The sequence below is a fragment of the Sylvia atricapilla genome, chromosome 2, assembly GCF_009819655.1.
Source record: "Sylvia atricapilla isolate bSylAtr1 chromosome 2, bSylAtr1.pri, whole genome shotgun sequence".
Lineage (NCBI taxonomy): Eukaryota > Metazoa > Chordata > Aves > Passeriformes > Sylviidae > Sylvia > Sylvia atricapilla.
Window position 1 is genome coordinate 29695279 of NC_089141.1, and position 21789 is coordinate 29717067.

The 21789-nt window shown below is 44.7% G+C and overlaps 1 protein-coding gene across 2 annotated transcripts in view; it reads right to left on the reverse strand.

Moving 5' to 3' along the window:
- Positions 1-11640: 11640 nt before the first annotated feature.
- TENM4 (teneurin transmembrane protein 4) overlaps positions 11641-21789 on the reverse strand; it is a 338879-nt gene continuing 328730 nt past the window's right edge. For both annotated transcript variants that reach the window (XM_066341254.1, XM_066341256.1), the window contains 2 exons: positions 20618-20760; positions 11641-12646 (listed from right to left, as the gene is read on the reverse strand). In XM_066341254.1, the coding sequence (XP_066197351.1) occupies positions 11888-12646; positions 20618-20760 (902 nt within the window). In that variant the 3' untranslated portion in view covers positions 11641-11887. The remainder of the gene's footprint in view (positions 12647-20617; positions 20761-21789) is intronic.

The following is a 21789-nucleotide window of genomic DNA, read 5'->3' on the forward strand; positions in this document are numbered from 1 at the left end:
CAGGAGTGGAAAATAAAAGATTAAGAGGAAAAAGCCTGAGTTCAAAAGGTTTGATTGGGCTGTCTCCATCAAGTTCAGCTGACTTTATTTTACCATGGAGCCAGTTCATCCACTTTCCTGAGGATGCTGGTCCCGTGGACAGGGAGATGGCCAGAAGACACAACCAGTCACCAGACCACCTAAGATGTCAATCACTTTTTCTTTGTTGGTTGTACAGGAGTCTGTGGCAGTGGGTTCTTCTAGATATTTGAGCTAGGAAACTAAATTTAGGAGGAAGAATTTGACCATCTCTAAGTAGCTTTATGTTGCAAAATGTAAAACCAGGACTGATTTTTACGTTTTCCCAAGGGTTTTCATAGAGGTCTCTGCCTTTCCCTGCTCGATCATAGAAAATATTGAAAACATCCTTGGACCCAGATCACTCTCTTGCACAGGTTCAAGGCCAGAGCCAGAGCTTGTGCCAGCACAGATGGTGTTGTTAGACATGCGAGGGGAATATAGGGAAAAAAAAAAAAAAAAAAAGAGAGACAAGTAGAAAAGTGCATTTCAAGAGTCGTCAGCCCTCCAACTTTGAAGTGCCAGGGCATGTTTGCTGCAGTCATTTCTCAAGGTCCCCACAGAATTGCTGAGAGGAAGAAAGCCGTGTTTAGAAAAGCTGCCAGATGACAAGACCTGGGGATGTAGGGCACGGAGCAATCACACGGTGCTTTGCTTGCTCAAAGTGCACCTGCAGGGAGGAGAGCAGGGATGGGAGTGTGTCTTTGTGACAGTGGGGGGGAGCACAGGAAGGGATGGAGAGCCTGCTAAATGCATAGAAATACATGAAAACCCATCTTGAGGCTGCTCCTCTGAAAAAGCCACACTTATTTCTATTCTCACAGGTATTTCTGTGTGAACATACAGCTCCATTCCAGCTGCGGGCGGTGAGCAGCACATCTTGGTGTGCCTGGGTGCTGTATAGGTGTGAAACCCCGAGCTTCCCAAGGCCATGGGCATGCAGGACACCTCCCTTGGTGCTGCAGTGTCAAATCCTGGAGGTGGGTTTTTCTGGTGTGACATCTAGAGGCAAGTGAGCATTGGGGAGGGTCTGGAGGAGAGGCAGGGCAATGTCATCCCCGGAATCCTCTTGTCCCAACTATTTGCCCCAATGCAGAGCTGACCCAAGCAAGAATGTACAGAAGAGGGCCCTAGATTAAGTGCAGCACCTGTCCAAAATGTCAGACAGAACACTCTTAACCTCTTACATCTGCCATTTCAGGCTCCTGGACTAGGCATGCTAAGATCCTCCAGGTAACATTCCACACGTGTCCAGTGCAACACTGGATTTTTCTTCATGCTCCTCTATATCCACCTTGTTTCTGGAACTTACCTCCTTGCTGCTGCTGGCTGGCTGATGGCTCCCTTTCCTGAGCCACCACCAGAGCCTGAAGAGAGTATGAACAACACTCCTGAAATGGCCCAAAACTGTCACTGCTGCAAGGCAGTTCACCAAAAATTCTTCATCAAAGGTTCGTCAGGCAATGGAACCAGCTGCCCAGGGAAATGTCACCTTCCCTGAAAAGATTCAAAAGATGTAAAGGTGTGGCACTTGGGGACACAGTTGAGTGGTGGACTTGGCAGTCAATGGTTGGACTCAATGGTCTTAGAGGGCCTTTCCAGCCTAAAAGATTCTGTGATGAGGTCTGGTTGCATAAAATTCCTGGAGGACATGAGTGCCTTCTGGATGGAAAATAGCAGCATAGCAATGAGTTAACAGATCCCTCTCATCTCCTGCTCTTGGAGGCAGAAATGAAAGCCATCTTGTGTTCTTGCTGGTTTGCAGCACCTCACCGGTGGTGTGGCTCTGCTGAACAAACTCGCTGTAATTATCTGCCCACTGACTCCTGCCTGAGAAACCCTGGGGTAAAAAAAAAAGTGTTTTCTGAGCTTTGGGTTAAAAACCTCCCCTGTTTCTTGAGAGAGATTTGGAGATGCTCAAGCAGACTGAGTAATGCAGCAGGTTGAAGTCCTGTGTTTTGCCTGTGGTACTATTTCATTTAATTCAGAGAGTGGGAGATGAGCTGGTTTTAAGCCCAAGCATGCTGTGCTGTTAACAGTATGGATGTGGCACTTACCCTGTTTCTACATTCCTTCCCATCCTTCTCTGAATAAATCCTGACAAGGATGTTCTGGCTGGGCTTAGGAAGGCTTGTGGTTTTGCAAACACTATGCTGGAAGAGAAGGAGGTGTTGAAGTTTGTGGCTTATGTAGTGGGTTGGTGGTTGGAGCAGTTTTTTAGAGAGAACCCAAGAAATGCTTTAAAAGCATACAGCTCACAATAATTAATGAGGTTCCCTTGCCTGGAATTGTCATTGTTTCAGCAGGCTGCATTCAAAGGACCTCCTTTACCTTGGAGAATTCTCTACAAAGGAACACCACCTAAAAATGACTGTTTCAAACCAGAACTGCCATGACTTGACAAAGCCTGAGCTCAGTTGTTTCAAAGGGATGCATTAATGACCAGATAATTTTTTTTTAAACCAAGTCACATTTTGCACAAGAGTCTCTTTCCCTGCTCTCAGCAGCAGCTCAACTTTTCTGTATCTTGAACCTACACCTTTGTGGAGGTGGGCCAAAGGCATTGGGAGCACTGGATTGCAGCCCCAGACTTTGCCCAGGCTGGGGCTGCAGCAGTGCCCTGCCCACGCTGTGCAGGGTAGAGAAGGGAGGGTTCTGCAGCCAGGATTTACCTGTCCACGCTGTCTCATCACTGCATGGGCACCTGCACCATCTCACAACACACACCTGCAGAGCTCAGCAGTCCTGGAGGGACCCATACTCAGGTGAGCTGTGTGATGTGATGTCTGATGTGCTGTGCCAGCCAGGCAGCAGCATAATTTTGGCCCTGAGAAGGGTCATGAGGCTGGAGCACTTACTCCTGGAGGAATGACCCACCTGAAGGCACATTGCTTGTGTTCCACCTGTTCATTTCTCCCAGGCAAATATAATTGCCATTCTTTGGTTTTAATACTTTTCAACTGTATATGAGATGTGGTCCATGGTTGAGGCCTTAGTTGCTTTCCTGTGGAAATGCAGGACGATATTTTTCTGTGCTCCCACCTTAAAAGCAAGGAGAGTCTCCTTGTAGTGTTCTGAAAGATAAGCCAGAGTCCTCAGGCTACGGCCCCTGTTAAAGGCATGATGTGATAAGTCTGCCCTGGCCTATCGGACTGGCATGGCAGGGTGGCTGCCCCGAAAGCACTTGATTTACTACCCACAATATTTTGATTAAAATATTGGTCTTATCTGGATCAGCCACATGAGGCAGAGACAAACCTGGCTCGCTGACAGCTTGAAATGTTGCTGTTTCCTTGGCTACCCTTGGGGATTAGTCCTTGGTCCAGTGCATTTCAATACAATTATCAATGATTTAAGGCAGGGTCTTCTTTGAAGATAAACTGCAGGTGGCATAGGAAGTGAGTGACGGCAAGTACCAGGGGTGGCAGGTCACTGTCACCAGGGGATCTGAATTCCCTGGCTAAGCACAGCTCAGGAAAAGGCACATTTTGCCTGATGCAAACTAAGGCATCTGATTTGGAGAAAAGAGACCAGACCAGACCCCTGGGAAACCAGATGCTCAGGGGAGGACATCAGGGTTGCTGGGCAATTATCTCAGTAGCCACTTTTTAGGGCAACAAAGAAGGGGCCGACACCTTCCTTGGAGATAAAAACCTCTGATGAGCATGGGAGCGAGACCCTGCCTTGTGCACAAGGTAAGTAAAACTGCCCTGCTGAAGGTAAGGTGGCCGAGCACACCAGAGGATGGGGAAATGAAACCTATCCAGCAGCTGGAAAGTGGACTTTGTGCCATGAGGCTGCAGGAGTCCATCCTGCTCAATGTAGCACAAGGAGAGCAAAGAGGGGACTTGGTTGGTGTCAAGGGGACGTTTGCTTTGCAGGATGCTCAAGGAACTGCACCAGATCTGGTGGCTGGAAAATGAAGGCTGTGGAACACAGCTCTGAAAGAAAACACACATTGGTGGAGAAGACACCACCCCACAAGGAATGGCCAAATAAGGGTAGAAACCTTAGGGAAACTTTGCAGGCATCAATATCCACCAGCAGCCGGGCTCCTCTCACCTTGCTCAAGACATGCATGCAGAGAGGCCTCAGCTGGTTCCTGTGACACTGCCTGGTGAGAAAGAGAGATGCTATTTATTTCTCCTGTCACAGCCATCTACCTCCAGAGAACAGGGATTCCACACAGAATTGCACTTCATTCTGAAAGACTCAATTTCACCTGGTTTTGGAGAGCAGAACAATACTCAGGCAGTAAAGCTGGATAGCAACTCCCTGCTCCTCCTCCAGTGATCACTACCCAGTCCTGTGCTTCACCTTTCCATTAGGTTGTCCTCAAGGACCACACAAGAATACTTCCCACAACACCCATTTTCTGAACATACATGTTTTTGGCCCATTTTCTGGTTTTATTCTGAACTTATTCTGGATTTTTTCCTGAAGCATTGGAACAAGCTGCCAGTGGGGCTGGACCAGGACGTATCACATGAAGATTTCCCTGGGTCACTGTGAATGTGCTGCAGCAGCTTCTCTCTCTGCATGACTGAGGATCAGACTCAGGTTTCTGCTGGACATATTAAATCTAATGCTATCTTGATTTGTTAAACAGATTTTGGAGTTCAGAGTGTAGTTTCTCGGTTAGCTTACCTTTCTACTGGAATGGGGGTTCCCACAGTGTCTCAGAGAGGCTCTGAATCCCAAGTATCACCTCCTGGACTGGCAAAGCCTTGGGGCACTTGCAATCTCCTACCCTATGTACAGGTGGGAAATGCACCTTTAGGTGCATATTTGAGGAGTGGCGGGCCATTTTGTCAACTTTTCTGCCAGGTCCATCTCCCATGTAAGGACCAAACAGCTGGGGTAAAGAAATTCAACATTTTCACAGAAAAAAAAGAAAACACTATTTAAACACAAAATATTCTTTTATTTGTCACTGAAGGCTACACATGGTCATTTCTGTCTGTTTGCTTTTTTTTTTTTTTTTCTAGAAGGTATCTACATCTGCACTTATTTACAGCCTGGTTGTATTTACACAGTCAAGAATACAGTATTAGAAACACAAAGTATCGAGAAAAAAAATTTCTCAAAAAATTAGTTCCAGACTTCAGGAAAATTATTACACAGGGTAATGACAAGAGTCTTCAGTGCTGGGCTTACAGATGCAGCTTTGATACAAAGTCCTCTTCTTGGCTGGAGCTGCATTAGAAGTCCTCTCACAAAATAAACATTTTTCTTTTTAATAGAAAAGTGTGATTCTTTGATTGGTTATTTCAATAACATCTGTGAATTGTCCAAACACTTTTTCTCTTTTGAAACTTTTATTGTTTGCTTGAACAGTTTCCATCTCTAAGGAAAAGGAATTATATATATATATATATATATGTATATATATATATATATGTTTAGTTAATTTTCATTTGTGGTTTTCTATGCTCCCCAGAAAGCACTGACCTCTGGAATGGGAGTTAACAGCTGAGCTATGTAACACTTGCTCAGGAACACAAAGTTTTACGGTAATTAAAGGAGAGGAGGAAAGAAACACAACAGGTTTCCCTTGGGTGGGCTGGGTTGTTTTTGGTTGGGATGGTAGAGGATGGAAAACTGCCACAGGAAATGGCCCCCAGGACATGCAATGGCCCTTCATCCAGGAGCGAGATGAGGGATCCTGGACAGGACCCTCCCTGCCCCATGGTGTCTGTTTGAACTTTGCTCTACAGTCACAAGTTAATTTTATTTAAATATATTCAAGAGATGAAAAAACCCCAAAACAACCCAAAACAAACAAACAAAAATTGAAAAAGCAAACACAAAAAAGCTGTGGGTTTTTCTTCTATTTTTACAAAACTCATGAAAATTCTTTGGTGTAACGGGGGACTATTTAGTGATCATAATAAAATGAGTGATTATAATAAAAAGAGGTACTGAGAAACTAGCTTGTCCTGTCGAGGACTGTAGCAACAGGAGCAAAAATGCCCCAGGTCATGCTCACTGTGGGATGGAGGATGCTGCTGGCCACATGGCAGCCAGATTTTATCCCATCAAATGCATCCCTGGTATGGAGGCACAGTGTTCATATTCACTGGGTCTGGCAGTGCCACCAGGGCGAGGAGATAAAGTGAGTAAGACTTAACAAGCAAAGCGAGCTCCATTATTAATGTTATAGGCAGTCATTTCTCCTCCCCTTTTAAAAAGCAGCCATAGGACTAACTATGATCCCTGGCCCTGGTTTCAATTACGCCGAGATTGAATCAAAACAGACTGCTGTGCCGTAAATACGAGGGGGGCCCTCTCTGTAAATCGTAAAATTGAATTCTAAAATTTCATGTTAAGAGCCTTGTCTTTGCATAATGGATTGCGCTGCCATCCATCATGGTGACACTTACAAGTCACAGCTGAAAAAGTACTTTATTAGGGTGTTTTTCGTTTTTTTTGAACAATTTTGATTTATTCTGGTTACACTGTCTGTATAATAGACTGAGCAGAATTTCAGGCCGGTCCCTACGCTCAATAAAGCAACTACAGATATATTACAGAAATCCCTCACTGTTCCTAAGTTACGGCCAAATGGTGTCTCAGGGACTGCTCCCAGTCATCTGTGTCTTCTAAACCTGAATCAAGCTCCTAATGACCTGGCTCTTAATGGCCTCCATCAGCTCTTTCCTGGTGTTGTTTAGCATTGTTGGCCCATTTTCACTGTGGCTCTGATCAATAGCTGTGATGACAAAGATATGATGAGCTGCATGATTCCCTCCGGTCACCACTGCTTAATGATTTTTCCAAGTGCCAATCTTCAGTTGAAAGGGAAAAAAAAAAAATAAAATAAAGATCTCAGAGGAAACAAACAAGGCATTTCTCATGATGTCTAATTAGTCTTGCTCCTCTCCCCCTGGTCTGAGTACACAGGATGTTTATCAGCTGCAGAGTCCTCATCGCACTGCTCATGCTTGGATACCACACCAAGTAGGTGCCACCACTGTTTGTCCCTTCAAATGGAGCATGCTTTAGTAACAGCTCAAGCTACTGAATACTTGAGCTCCTTACTGCTCTCACTGAGAGATGCAGCTCCTGCTCCAGAGCACTGGATTTTCTCCTCTGAGGTGTGAGATTTGGTCAGGGTCCTTCTCACCACCTTTTGCACTGGAGACAAGACCAGAGTTGAAAATAAGAGAAGTAACAGCTTTGTATTTTGGTGAGGAACTCCTTTTGGTGAGGGCTGAGTCTTCTTTTTGGGAGTCAAGAAAAAAATTACTTCGCAAAATCAAACCTTAAAGCACGTGACACTTAAAGCACAGTGAAATTTCCCCGAAGAGGTGGTCTGCCCTGTCTTTGAATGGGCCTTTGAAGCATCATCTAGAGCAATTGTTGACATGCTGGAGGGAAGAAATGCCATCCAAAGGGACCTTGACAAACCTGAGCAGTGGGCCTGTGTGAACCCCATGAAGTTCAGCTGGGGCAATCCCAAGCAGAAATGCAGGCTGGGCAGAGAATGGACAGAGCGCAACCCTACGGAGAAAAACTTGGGGATGTTGTTGGGTGAGAATCTCAACAGCATCCATCAGTGTGCATTCACAGCTCAGAAAGCCAAATGTGTCCTGGGCTCCATCACCAGCAGTGTGGGCAGCAGGGTGAGGGAGGAGATTCTGTCCCCCTGCTCTGCCCTAACCAGATCCCACCTGGAGTGCTGCATTCAGCTCTGAGGCCCCCAAGACAAGAAAGGTGTTGAGCTGTTGGAGCAAGTCCAGAGGAGGCCACAGAGGGCTAGAGACAGGCTGAGAGAGCTGGGAGTGTTCAGCCTGGATAAGACTCTGGGAAGCACTTAGAGACCCTTCCGGTGCCTGAGGGCCTCCAAGAGAGCTGGAAAGGGACTTTGGACAAGGGCATGGAGTGACAGGACAAGGGGAAATGGCTTCCAATAGAGAGAGCAGATTAAGTATTAGGAAGAAATTCTTTCCTGCAAAGGTGGTGAGGCACTGGCACAGGTTGCCCAGAGAAGCTGTGCACATTCCATCCTTGGAAGTGTTCAAGGTGAGGTTGGATGGGGCTTTGAGCAGAATGGTCTAGAGAAAAGGTTTCCCTGCCCATGGCAGGGGGTTGCAACTGGATGATCTCTAAGGTCCTTTCCAACCCAAATGAGCCTCTGATCCTTAGTGCTGTGGGATTTGCACCCAGGACCTTCCAGTCTTATGGAAGCAATGAATTACTACAGTCCTGCACACAAGCAGAGCAAAAAGGGTCAAGTAGCCAGAATGGTCCCATGAGGAGGCAAAAGGGACAACAAAAAAGGCTGGGAAGGGGCTATGGGGCCATCAGTAGAGTGGAAATGCTTGTGGATAGTGGAGTGCAGATCCTTGATGAAGGCACAACTCTCTGTGTTCACAGCCCATTCCATGGAAATGCACTTGAGATCCTGTAGAAAGTGCATTGTTCACTAATGAAGGGGTAAATTTAGGGCATCAGGACTGAAAATGCTATTTTGCCATCTAGGTGAAGTGGAAAGCTTTCACAGAGGCTGAGGATTCAGAAATGTAGTAGCCATCTTTGGACAGGTTTGTCCCCAGTATTAGACAGCACATCCCTTTTAAGTTTTTGTTTTGATAGAAAGGAGCAACATATACATATATATACTTTTACATATGTATTTTTTCCCCTTTTTGACACAATGTCCATAGTTCCCACACCAGGGGCAGGCCCAGGAGAAGACCGTCATGGACCTGGCAGGCAGAGAGGTGCAGTCACATCCCAATGTTGCTTGAGGATGCAGAGAAATGCAACCTGAGGGTCTTGCCTTGGCCATGGCACAGAGCTCTGGGCTCCTGGCTCTGGACATGCTGGACAAGCATAGTGGGACTGGGAGACTCTTGAAAAACGGGTGAACTCCTCAAAGTCATTAGCTCATGTAATAACCTGAAGAGTCTGTGTAAGGCTGTAGAGGTGCCATCTCAGGCTGGCAGGGTTCCAGTAGGAATATTTTACACTCAAATCCCTTTCCTTGGCTCTGTGGAAACATGGCCCCTTTACTCTTATACTGTTCCTCTTAACATTGTAACACATGGACAGGGGTGGATACAGAAGCACCATTTCTTTTCAGAGGTGCTTCCTGTGGGGCAGTGTGAATGGGAGGCACATCGAGCTCTCTGCCCTGCAGGTCCTTACCAGAGGTTCATACCTTTTGACCCAGTTTCCTGCAGGTCTCTTTTTTGTTCCATTCAAGCTGTTTGAGTCACTCACAGCCATCACAAGTGTGAGGTTTTAAGAGGGATTTGTCCCTGGTGTGACTTGGGGCAGGGGAACCAGGGAGCTGGACAGCACTGGCAAGAAAGCGCTGCTTCCTTCGAGTAGGTGGTTACTGCTGGTTTGGCTAACACTGCTCCTGAGCCCCACCTGAGCATCCTCAGGGCAACCCAGGCTTACCAAGTGCTTCTTACCAGCCATACAGGTTGCAATGCCATGGCCTTTTAACCATCCCTGGCAGGCAGAGAAACTGCTCCCTTGCCAAAGCCTGAAGCGGGTCTGGCCAGCATATCTTCTCCCACCTGGCTCTGCCAGAACTGGATACCCTTTCCAGCTGCCTGTGATTTACCCCTGCCAAAGTAATAAAGGTTGCGTGCTGCAAGGGGTGGCTCAGAGCACAGCGCTGGGACACAGCACCAGCACCATCACCCTTGCTGCAAGCAGGAGAGACGACCAGAAAATCGAACCCTTACCACTGGTCATGGCCACATAGCCCGAGGTATTAGGGATTTGGAACTGGAGGAGGAACAGTCTGTTAGGGGAATTTCCATCCCATCACCTTCCTCCTGGCAAGCACCCGGGAACAGACAGGCAAGGCAGACGGAGCTGGCAGCCGGCATCTACGGAGAAACCGTGAGAGCACCCGGGCTGCCAGTGTTTCACAGCTCAAGGACTGCATGGCCAACACACGCCCCCACTGTATCTGGGAGTGAGATCCTGCAGAGGAGTGTCAGTCTGTGCTGGAGGACGGCAGTGGTGGTGGCATGAGTGCAGAAGAGCTGCCTCTGAGTACACAGGTGCATTGTAAGACTCCAAGTAAGGAAACAGCCTTGGCATGGACTTGCACATCTCAGGTTATCTCTCTGCAGAACTGGGAAAAGCCAAAGTGGATGGGGGGAAAAAAAATCAGGACTGAGCTGTTCCCTGAGAGACACAAGAGAGCTCTTAGGACATGTGCAGGTATCAGTGTGACAGAGGCACCTATCTGGGACCAGGTTGGCCACCTCCAGCCAGAGCTCCACTGAGAGGTGTGGTAACACTTCTGCCTGCAGGAACACCACAGGACTGTTTCAGGCAGGGAAGAGGATGCTGAGCTCATCTTCTTGCTCCCTTGAATTTCAAGGACTCTTGCAAATACCAGAGCACAGAGGTTATGTGAATAAAAATTACATTAGCATGCCGAGCAACTTTGTCAGCAGTTTCTTATTAAAGCACTTGGTCCTCTCTGTAGTGGGCATTCCCATTCAACTTCCCCCTTGTCACTGCTAACAGTCAACTGGGCTCTCCATTAAATTTGAGCCCATGTACAAAACAGCGAGAGGGTTGATTTCAGTATTCTCCTTCTTGTCCCACCACGCACAAGCTGTTGGTACTTATTAAACATTTTAAAATCCCTGCTGCCAAAGTCCCCAGGAGACATTTATCTGCCATAGTCATAAATGACTTGCCAGCATGCAACTCCAAACTGCATTTCCCAGCCAATAAATACAAGCTCCAGAATCAGGAAAAGCAGGGTTTGGCTCTAATTTTCAGTGGTATGTCACTGGGATACTATAACTACTTTTAAATTCAAATCAGCTTCCTAAAAATTAACTGGTTTTATCAGATACAGCACAGTGGACTGTTAAACACGTAGCCTCATGTACTGAAACACTATACATTTAATGAAGTTATGCCATTAGCAAATGTACAACATGGGTGCATTAAATCCACCTATAGAACAGCTCTACGTATGAGAGAGGATTTATTTTAGCTTTTCTCAATAGAGCAGGAGTCCCTTTTCTTGGCTTTTACTAGGTTATTTAACTAAAACCAGGATTTGTGCACACACAAAAACCCCCAAAAGTATCTACTCTCGTAATGAAAAAAGACTGATTTTTTTCTTTTTTTTTATTCCAGTTCAGGAAGGAATAAAATCATCTTGCAAGGTAATATAATCAGCTCCCTTGCCTCTATAATCTACTTCTGCTCAGCAGGAGCCCCCAAGAAACACTTTATGTCCCAAGTGAAACGTGAAAACTACTTGTAAGGTCTCTTTTGAGGCACATGATTCAGACGGTCACTTTCAGAGTATCAGAATCAGCGTTGTCGTCCATCTCCTTTCTTTCTGGGAAGAGCTCTCTGGCACACCACGGGCTCCCCCTGTTCCAGGTGGAAGGCTATGTCCCTGCCCCATATCAGAAAGGGTTAGGATGACACAAGTTAGCACAGACACCCATTTCGCACTTACACCTAAGGACTTACGTTGACGACTCCCCACTTCAAATTCCTCACCAAGAGGGGGCAAAAGAAACAAACAAACAAAAAAAACCCCAAAACAAACAAACAAACAAAAGGACAAAAGACAGTAAATTTCACTGTGATCACACTACAGCAAAATATATCTTCTGTTCATTGCAAAAAACGCGTGAAGGCCAAATTAAAGCGGGAAAAAAGTATGTTGCATGAGTTACAGTGCAACCGTATTATTCCTTCTCTTTCTATTTCCTCCCCCCCACCTTGTTCAGTTTAGAAAAAGGATTGAGTACAACACAGTCAGGTAAGTGGCCACAAAAGAGTAGCTGTCTTTGGCAAGAAGTCACCGCATTGACCCTCTCTGTCACCTTCTGCCCATTTCGCTCTGTCTCATGAAGTGGATGTTGTTGGCGCTGTCTGAGAGTTCGGGATACTGCTCCACTGAGATCACAAAATAGCCATCGTAGCCCTGTACCCGGCCCGTGTTTAGCACTTGTTGCTTCTCCCCTTCTGTCCACGAGCGAATACCCTCCTCCCCATCCCGCAGTCTCTGCTGTTCCCGGGACCAAGCTTGGGTGACGGCGCGCTGTCGGGCCAGTTCCAGGACGCGTGCCTTCTCCTCGTCCAAGGTGGTCCCATAGCGCGTGTTTAGACACAGTGCACCGTACTGGAGCTGGATGTCCGTGTAGCGTCTAGTCCTCCCACTCAGCACTGTGTTGATCTGGGACACTGTCACGTTCACGCCGTTCTCCAGGGTCCTCCGCCCGCCGCTGAGGCCCAGGATGGAGAGGTCGCCCTCCGACGGCCCCTGCTTAATGAAATAGTGCGTGTCCACCCCGTCGATGGTGAAGTGCAGGTTCTCCAGGTAGTGGGCGTTGTTCAGGATGGCCGCGATCCTCCGCCCATCCTCGTTGGCCACGCTGATGATGTCAGTAGCCACACGCCCATCCTTCATGGCGAACTTGACGCCCTTGCCAAAGATGGAGCCTCCAGAAGCAAAGTTCTTGTTCTTCTTGATGTGCTGGCACCCAGCGATGCTGGAGCCGTAGATTTGTTCAAACCGCTCCAGGGTGACAAAGGCCTTCAGCTGCTTCTGCACTTCACACTGGACCCCCAAAATGGACTGAGCAGGGAGAGAAAGAAGAGAACAACATATTAGAAAGAGAAACTTGATGACTCAAAGGCGTTATTAGGATGCTGGAGAGCAGGAGAACCTACTGGAAACATGTAATGAGTAGCTTCATTTTTTTTTCTCTTATCACATTTTTTCAAAATTTTAATTCCTTTTCATGGAAGAGATATGTTGTCCCCTCCTAATGCTCATTTTTTTCTGTAAGCTGAACTGTATTTAATCTCATATATTGAAGGATGTTGAGATAGAAAAGGATTTTTTTGCCTCAGCTGTGTGGAGGTTGAGTTTGGACACAAAATTAGGTTGTGTTTCAGTGTTCTTCTGCATAAAAGAAACAATTTGTCTTGGCCATGATACTTAACCAAATGCTTTCAGATTTTTTGTGAAGTGTGGAAGTATTTGTAAAAGTTTCTTCTATTTTAAGTCCACTTTGTAACTCCTTGTGCTGCCTTCAAAGGCCCCGCATGACCTGTATGACCCTCAAAGTGGCCATAACCTCTCCATATTCCATTTCAGCCTGGCCAAAGCAGGTTGTTCAAAACTCAAGGAAGGCATTAAATCCAAAACTTATTTCGTGCAAACCCTCTACAATTTGCCAGGCTCCCTAAGTTAAGGCAAACCACACCTGATGTTCACGTTTTGGCTTATATTGAAGCAAAACTGCTGAGAGACAGCAACCCAGACCATTTGCAGTCTGGTGCAATACAAAGTCTCTTTTGCTGTTAGTGTATAATGGAGCAAGCACACAGGGAGTCAGCAGCTCGTCATTACCGCAAAACGCTCTGGAAATGCTCCCATCAATTCATGGCGGTGCTGGCTTCTTACAGACTCCTGTTCACAAACAATTATTTGCTCAAATTTCACAAAAGCAAGAGGATTCTATGACAAAACTCTCCTGGCACTGCCAACGACTCAGTTCAATAATGTAATGACACCCAGGATTAAAAATAGGCTACAAAGTTTGCTCCATTCCAATTATTTAGAGGAAATTTAACACCCATGAAGGATATTGCCTTAAACTGCCCATGAACTAGAGATTAACATCCTGGGTGCAAGAAGACAATTCAGATGATGAGGGCATTTCAGTGTGAACCCCTCACACAAGACTTGTAACACGATAAGAAAAGTGAAATAAACTCAAATTTTCAGGGAAGAGTCAAAGTACTAAAAAAAAAAAAAAAAAAAAAAGGATTGAGCATTGCAACTTGCTCAGAAGTTATGCACAGTTTTGACTGATGAAGGAGAAAACTATAAGGGAATAGAGGAACACAATTTCAAGAGCACATTTTAGGTTGTAGAATTAAAATTCCCAGAAATTACTTTTGTTCAAAGTGCTGAGCAGGCTGGTGTACCTTCTCATTTTCCCCTTCTGATTGACAGCATAGCAGGTGGAGCAGGAACCAGTTTCCTATGAAAAAGGAGCTCTTTCTGGTTTTCTCCATCCTGCCTGTGGGGCATCTCACACACCCCCTAGAGAGCAATATAATTAACAGACTGATAGGGAGCTGAGCCCAACTTCTCTGCCAATTGCACAAGTGCTCCAATTATGCAAAAAATGGACGTAATTAATGTAGATGTCAGTGATGATGGACATGGAACAATTAGGCTTCTAGGCTCCATGAAACACTTAACTGTTCTAAACAAGTGCACACTGCACAGCCTCGGTAACTAGCAATTTCCTCTTCAAAGAAGTTTAAATGGAGAGTTCTTCTGAGGTGTATCTCATAGGGGTTGACTCTAGGTGGTCCCTTCACCACTTTGTATGTCATGCTGCCCTTCCAGCTTGCCTCAGTAACATTTACCAGTGATGGGAAAAGGCCTCTCTCAGCACTCATACCAAATCACTGCTCACTCAAGGATGTAAATCAGGTCTTCTGTGCTACATTGCTATGTCCTGTGATCACTTATGTATCACCATCTATATATACATCACCTTGTTTACCAGCAAGTGAGTGATAGAGTCCCTGGAATTAATTGCACCATCTACTGATTATCACCTTGGGGAAGGGAGCTCAGGGAGGTCAGGCAGTACTGGGCACAGATGAATAACACCTATCAGAAATTGCCCCTGTTCCCCTTCAATTTTGTCTTCATCACCTTATTCTTGATGAGCTGCAGGAACTCTAGTATGTTTTCAATTATGAGCAGATTATTAGGTAAAGATCCTAATTAGGATCTTTACCTAATAATCTCCATGAGTGACTCCAAATTAGGTTGCCACAACAAAGCAGGGATCTGTACACCATCATATACCAAAATTCACAGGCAGAGACCTACCTTCAGGTGTCTTAATCAAGAACAAAAGCACAACCAAAGGGTTTTCTGTTGAGGACTGATTACTTCTGGGCTCTCCCTACCTTTTTTCACATAGGGAAGTAGGAAAGAAGATGTGCAAAGCTGTAATGCTGAACATTCACCATCACTTAGAATCACAGACTGGTTTGGGCTGGAAGAACCTTAAAGATCATCTAGTTCCAAACCTTCTGACACAGGCAGGGACATCTTCCACTACATCAGGTTGCTCAAACTTTACTATTAGCTATCAACTATTTCTATAACAAAATGCATCTCTGTTACCTTGAAAACAAGCCCAGGATGACTTTGAAATGACTTTTTGAGTGCATTTCTTTGTTAAAAACGTGTATTTGGAAACAGCATTCTGTTAAAAGGAAAAGCAAACACATCCAACAGAAAAAATACCCCAATGAACAAATTCAAGCAAACCAGAGCACAGCCAGTGTGTATGCTGTGCTCTGAATATAAAGAGGGTGGAAGCAAACAGATTATACATAGTTCAAAGAGGCAGTGTATCCCTGACTTTGAAATTACCATTTATGTTTCATCTTAGAACTCATTTCAATGAAATGGGAAGGAAAAGAAACAGAAAATTTCCATCCCAAGCTGCAGTGGCATGTGCTATTCTCTAAAAATTGCTGCTGCTTTTAGCAACTGTAAACCAAAGCATCTATAAACCAGTTTTACAGAAGAAAGAAGGGAATTCATTGCTATTTTATTTCAATATTTGTTGCTCGATGTGAGTGACAAATATGCTGGGTTTGTTTTTCCTCACAGTCTTTTTTAATCAGATGTCCTTAGGTGACATTTCACTTTATCTAGTAACAACCCTTTGGAGAGAAGAGAACGACCTTCATCATTTGTTCTCTGCCGCACAAAGCTCAGGAGAGCGGCACATTACCGGGATCTCTGAATAGCCTCTCGCGTTTTGCCGGCACCTCTTGAGGATTTGAAATACCATCGCCAGATCCTATCATCTGTTGTTTTTAAATACCGCCTTCCAGTGTGAGACTGAAAGCTTTAATTTCCTATCAAGGATCCAAGATGTGAAATATGTGAACATGTTTCCAAGTTTCTTTCTATCCTTGTGCCATTATAGACAGATAGGTGTTTCTCTTACCACCATATGGCTTACAACGCAGAAAGCTACTTTTTCCAAAAGGTTTGGAAGTTACAATTTCTCTGATACATGATTCATTTTTTAACTCCTTCCTATTTATCACAGAAAGGCTTGGTCTGTAAGGGACCTAAAAGATGATCTTCTTTTAACCCTCCCACCAAGGCCAGGGGTGCCCCTCACTAGACCAGGCTGCCCAAAGCCCCATCCAACCTGGCCTTGAACAATCCCAGGCATGGGGTATCCACATCTTGTCTGGGCAACCTGTGCCAGTGCCTCACTGCTCTTTCGGTATAGAATTTCTTCCTAACATCTAATCTATACCTCTATTTTTAATTTAAAAAATGACCTATCCCTATTTGCCAGTGTAAAAAGTTGCTCTCCCTCGTTCTTATAAGCCTCCTTTTTATTTATGCTGTAGCTCTCTGTTAACAAAGCCATTTGTTCAGCCATCAGCCTCCTCCCTGTATTCCACATGCCATCACCTGGAGACACGTCTCTGTTTGGATGTGCCCACCAGCATGGCTGCACTGCAGGTGGGTTGTTGAGAGATGATATGTGGGGCAGCAGAGGTGAGCCACGAGCCAGCAAGGCCAGTGCTCTGGATGCTGCCTGGCTGGGAATGAGCCAAACAGGAGCACTAACTCACAGGCTTAGAGGACAGGTCTCTCCTCCACCCTGCCACTGTACACGACTATAGGGGGACAAGGTGGCTGAGTTCATTAAGCAGATTTCAAGTGTGAAGAAGTAAGAGGATTTGCCTCCTCCTCTTGCTCATCATTTTTCAGATTTCTCATCTATTTTCATAAAGCCTCAAGAGCTTAATGTCTTTGAGACTTCAACTCCTTTCCCAGCATTAGATCCTTTGAAAACTGACCACTACATTTGTAAAACATAACTGGGGGATGATGGACAGATGTGCAGACAGCATGACAGTCAAAGCCCAGGCAAAGCACCTGCAATGTCAGGATGCCATCCCTGAATGATGAACACTGGCAGAGTCAGTCCCTCAAACAGATCGTCCTTGGAAGAAGCTCTGCCAGAAAGCACAGCCCTATAGCTCACTTCCTGGCTGAGCATCCCAGAGCAGCCCTTGCCTCAAAAATGCTGCTCCAGAAGGGATGCCAAAAACTATTTCTCCAGCAAAGCCTGTAACAGGCACTGCAGAAAACAGGACCCTTCCCGGAGACAGTACTCATGGGATGGAGAAAAGGGTAGTTATAACAGGATGTAGATAATGATACAAGTGCTAACTCCAAAAAAACCCTCCCTGGAAATAGAGTTGTTCTAGCTCCAGCAATTACCTGACAGCTCAACAAGACAAAAAGAAGGGAAGAAAAAAAACCCAACAAAAAACCAGAAGAGAAATTGGATTCAGGTGCCGCAGTTCCACAATATGCCAGAGGTTACCCAGAGTCCCCCAGTGGCCAATAACACTGAACTTGTTCAACAAACAATTTAGTGACAGCCTCACAGTGGTGGGGAGGGGAGGGAGGAAGTGCTGCACAATGGAGTATTGGATTTTAAATGTCACTTCAGAGCTTTAGGGGGTTAGTGCAAGGTTTATGACATGCTGGCTATTTTCGAGGTGGTGAATGCTGAAAGTCAGAATTATCTCTCCTGCCTTCCAGACCTGCAAGGCAAGTACCAAAAATGTTTTGGAAGGAGATGCTAAGACCCTCTGGTTATGCACTCTGAAGAGAGATGAAGCAGCCATTTATGTATGTTACTTGCTTTGCTGTTGTGCTCCTGTTAGTTGTTCCACTCTGATAAAAGAACAGACTCAATCTGCTGGGCCACAGCTTTGATCAGCAAAGCCAGTGGAATAGCTCAAATAGACTTTTGTCTATCACAAGGAGGCCTGTGACCCAGAGAAACTAGGGATCAGAAGACACGGAGATGAGAAATTGTGGTATATCATTCAGTGATCAATGCCTTGTCCAGGCTACTTTTAAATGACAAAAGATATAGAGCTTACTCTGTATGCTCTGCCACACCATTTTACAGTTTGATCAGTCTTATTAACTGAAAATGTTTCCTGTGCTTCCATTTACCTTGGTTTAACTTTGTCACTTCCTATGTGAAATTTTCAAAAGTTTCTGTTTTCTTCTGCATGCTTCAACAATAAATACAGAGACAACCAGTGGGAAGGAGGACTGGACTGTGTCTGGAAGCATGTACTGATGCCTGGAAGGGTTGGCAGTGAACAGAACTTTATGTGAAACATCAGTGTTGGATGCACGGATAGGCACAGGAGAAAATGGATCATGTGTTTAGGTCTCATATGTGACTGAATTTAGTATATGTAAATACATGCCTACAATATGCTGGGTGTGACAGAAAGCAAGGGAATCCTGCTCTATAGCATTTAAGAGCCACTTGCTATCACAGCATGATTCTGCAACTGTAGACTGCAATAAAAATGCTCATGTTTTGTTGCTGTCATAACACAGGGGAAGCATATGAAACAGCCTGCAATGGTTAAATTCCACTTTCAACATCTGAGTGCAAAGGGACTCATCTGGAAGCATGACAGCTTCCCTCAGTATAAGTATATTGTCCCTTCATGACAGTATAAAGCCCTCTTTTAACAAGCACGTCCCTGCACAGCCCTCATCGCAGCTTCTGGCTTTAAAAACCTGTTAGAGACATGGAGATTTTCTTTTCTTCTTATTGCTCATTCAGGCAGATTCACCTAAATGGGTGGATGGAAGAGAGGGCTCTCCTTGATTTTCTGTATGAGCAAGGGTCAGTCTTCACCTCAAGCTGCCACTCAAGTTGCTTGGCTATTCAGTAAGTCAAATGATACTATAAAACACATTAAAAAGTATGTGCATATATATATATATATATATAAATTTTTTTTACAAAGTTATGTATTTTGTGTGTGTATATATATATATATATATATACACACTACAATTCACATAATGAACTAATGATAAAATAATACAATAACACTACCAATAATAATAATAATTTCTATGGTTGTTCTGTGAGAGTTATTATCTACAGAGATGGTCTGCTGTGCAGTCTCTGGGTGAGCTTTTCCTGTTTGCCTACTCCTATACACCTTTGCCCAAGGAAACTGTGTCCGAGCAGAGAGGAGGAAAAATCCTGAGGCTCTTTCTAATTAGAGAAATAACTTCTATTAGCATTTCATTGTTTAATCTGAGGACATAAAAACCCAAAAGAGAGTCTCTGAGCTCCAAACCACAACTGAGTTACACTGCAGTGTTACAGTTTTCAAGCATCAACCCAGTCATGGTAGCAAAAGGCAGAGCTTTTTTAGTTCCCCCTATATTATTAAGTGATACTTCATATTAATTTCTTGTTGAAGTTGAAGCTGGTACATTTTAACTTGTCTTCAGTGTGGCTATGAGGCTGAGCACCAATGATGGACTGACACATGACTACTATCAATCTACAGGAATTTGTACCTTTGAGTGATACCTTTCGTGGTTCAGGAAATGTGACCTCATGGTTTAAAATATGTACCTCAAGAATCTGCTGCAGGACATCAAGATTTTAGAGAGCCCACAGATAGAGAGGCTAAGAGGGCAGATAGAATTAATTCCATTGCCTACTGTTACTATTTGATTAGCAGAAATGTGGAGAGCATGTCCTGATCTCCCCAGGTTGGTGCATCACTGCTCCTGCAATGTTTGAACACAGAGCAACAGCAAGTGGGAGTTCAGACTAAAGAGGATTCAGACTAACCAAATGAAAGCCACCCCAGAATACAATCAAGCTATGAAATGAAAGAGAATCCTGAGAGGTAAATGACTTTTTCAAGGTCATACACTGATAAGCAGTAGGGCTGGGAGTTAACCTAGGGCTCTCAAATCCTGACCCTGTGCTCTAACCTTTAACAGTGCTGCCTCCATTTTTCAGCTGAGTAAATCCCAACAGGAAAATGGGGAAATGATTGGGCTGCAAAAGCTTTTTTCTTGCCAATTTTACCACTGAATTTTGCACCAACATCTACTGAAATGGCTCGGCAAACAAGCCTGTTTTTAAAAGCAGGACACAGTTACATGGGATTAAATCTGGTCAGGTAAAATGAAAATTTAGTATCATCAAAAAATTCTTTCTGGAGAGATTCTCTGCCATGCAAAACAATTTCCTATGGAAGTAGTGTGTCCTGTTGTTCAAGACATTTTAAACCAGAACGAATAAGTTTCTAGAACAATCCCCCTCCTCACCCTTTATAAATGTATTCTGTATCAAGATTCGCTTTTTTAATTTCTAAAAATCTTGATTGCAAAGGCCTTGAATTTAGTCTGCAATATGTGATAATGGGGCTTTTTTTGAGTGAAAGATACAGTACCACACCACTTCACTGAGCAACCACCAGAAAATATCACAAGAAAAAGCACCATGGCAGTAGGGATCTTAATACATGATTATTTGGTCAGCTTTCAATACTGGAATGGGATCTGACTCACTCTTCATCTCACAATATGCTGGTACAGCTTTTTCAACCAAAATTGCAAATGGATAGTTTGCTGATAAGGGCATGAGATACAGTATGGAGTTACATGGATCACCTTGCTATTGTCCCATTCTTGGGTTTTCATCTGTGTGTGGATTAGCTCATAGGACGGCTCCATCGCATCCATGTCTGGCTTGGGGTAGCCGGGGATGACATTGTGCAGCTGGAACCCAAAGGTGAGCAGCCAACTGTTGACGTCTGAAAGGGAAGAGAAATATAAATAAGATTATCTGATCTCTCAAGCAAGATTGCCCAGGAGAAGGCCCAGAGGAGGACCCCACAGTGGCTGGCACTGTAGCAGTCTGCACAAAATGATGAGTGTCCACTTGGTGTGAAGAGCAGAAATTTTAATGGTCCTAGAAAGGGCCGTGTGCCAAACTCTGGCCTTTCCACCTCCAGCCAGAGCCAAATCCTGTACTTTCCCAGCTCTGAAACAGAAATGTTGGCAGTGAGCAAATGGCCAAAATCAAAGCAAACTTCATGTCTGCCCTTCATCAGCAGAAACCAAGCACTGTTTGAAGGTGTGCAGAAGTGGAGCAACAGCAGCACACCTGGAGGCTGAGGTGCTCCAGCCAATTGGGAAGTATTATCCAGTCCTACAGTCAGCTCAGAACATCTCAGCCCCAATATTTCTCTCCGTGAGGACTCTCAGGCTGAAGACTAAATTTAGAGCTATGTGCCAGAATACCAGCACATCCAGGATGGACAGCTCAGGCATTTAGCAGGTGCGCATGGAAGAGGCTCTGAACATATCCACTGCTTTTCCCATGGATTTCCACCTTAGCCCAGAGTTTCCTGGCATCTTTCATAAAAATCTGTAGTTCGAGTATAAAAGCAGAGTAAAGTCACATCATCTTTTATATTTGTATTTATAGTCAGCCTTCACACTACATGCAAGGTACATTAGAGTGAAAATAAGTGTCGGGGCACGAGACAGATATTTTGCTTGGGTACTTTTTACAAACACCTTAAAAAAAGACCATGGATGGTGAGAAAACTGCTGGCTACTAGTGACAAATTATTCTCTGTCAAAAGAGGGACCACTGGCACTAAAAGGAACATGATGGAAAACCAGCCATTTGGGACATCATTCCTGCATTTACTTGCCAGTAGATTACAAAGTCTTCCTTGATTTTTGGTTTCACAGCTATTAGGAATAGCAGCCGAAAGTTAATCTGCTGAAGGAAAAAATTATGAAGTTGAGTAACTCCCAGATCTGCATGGGAA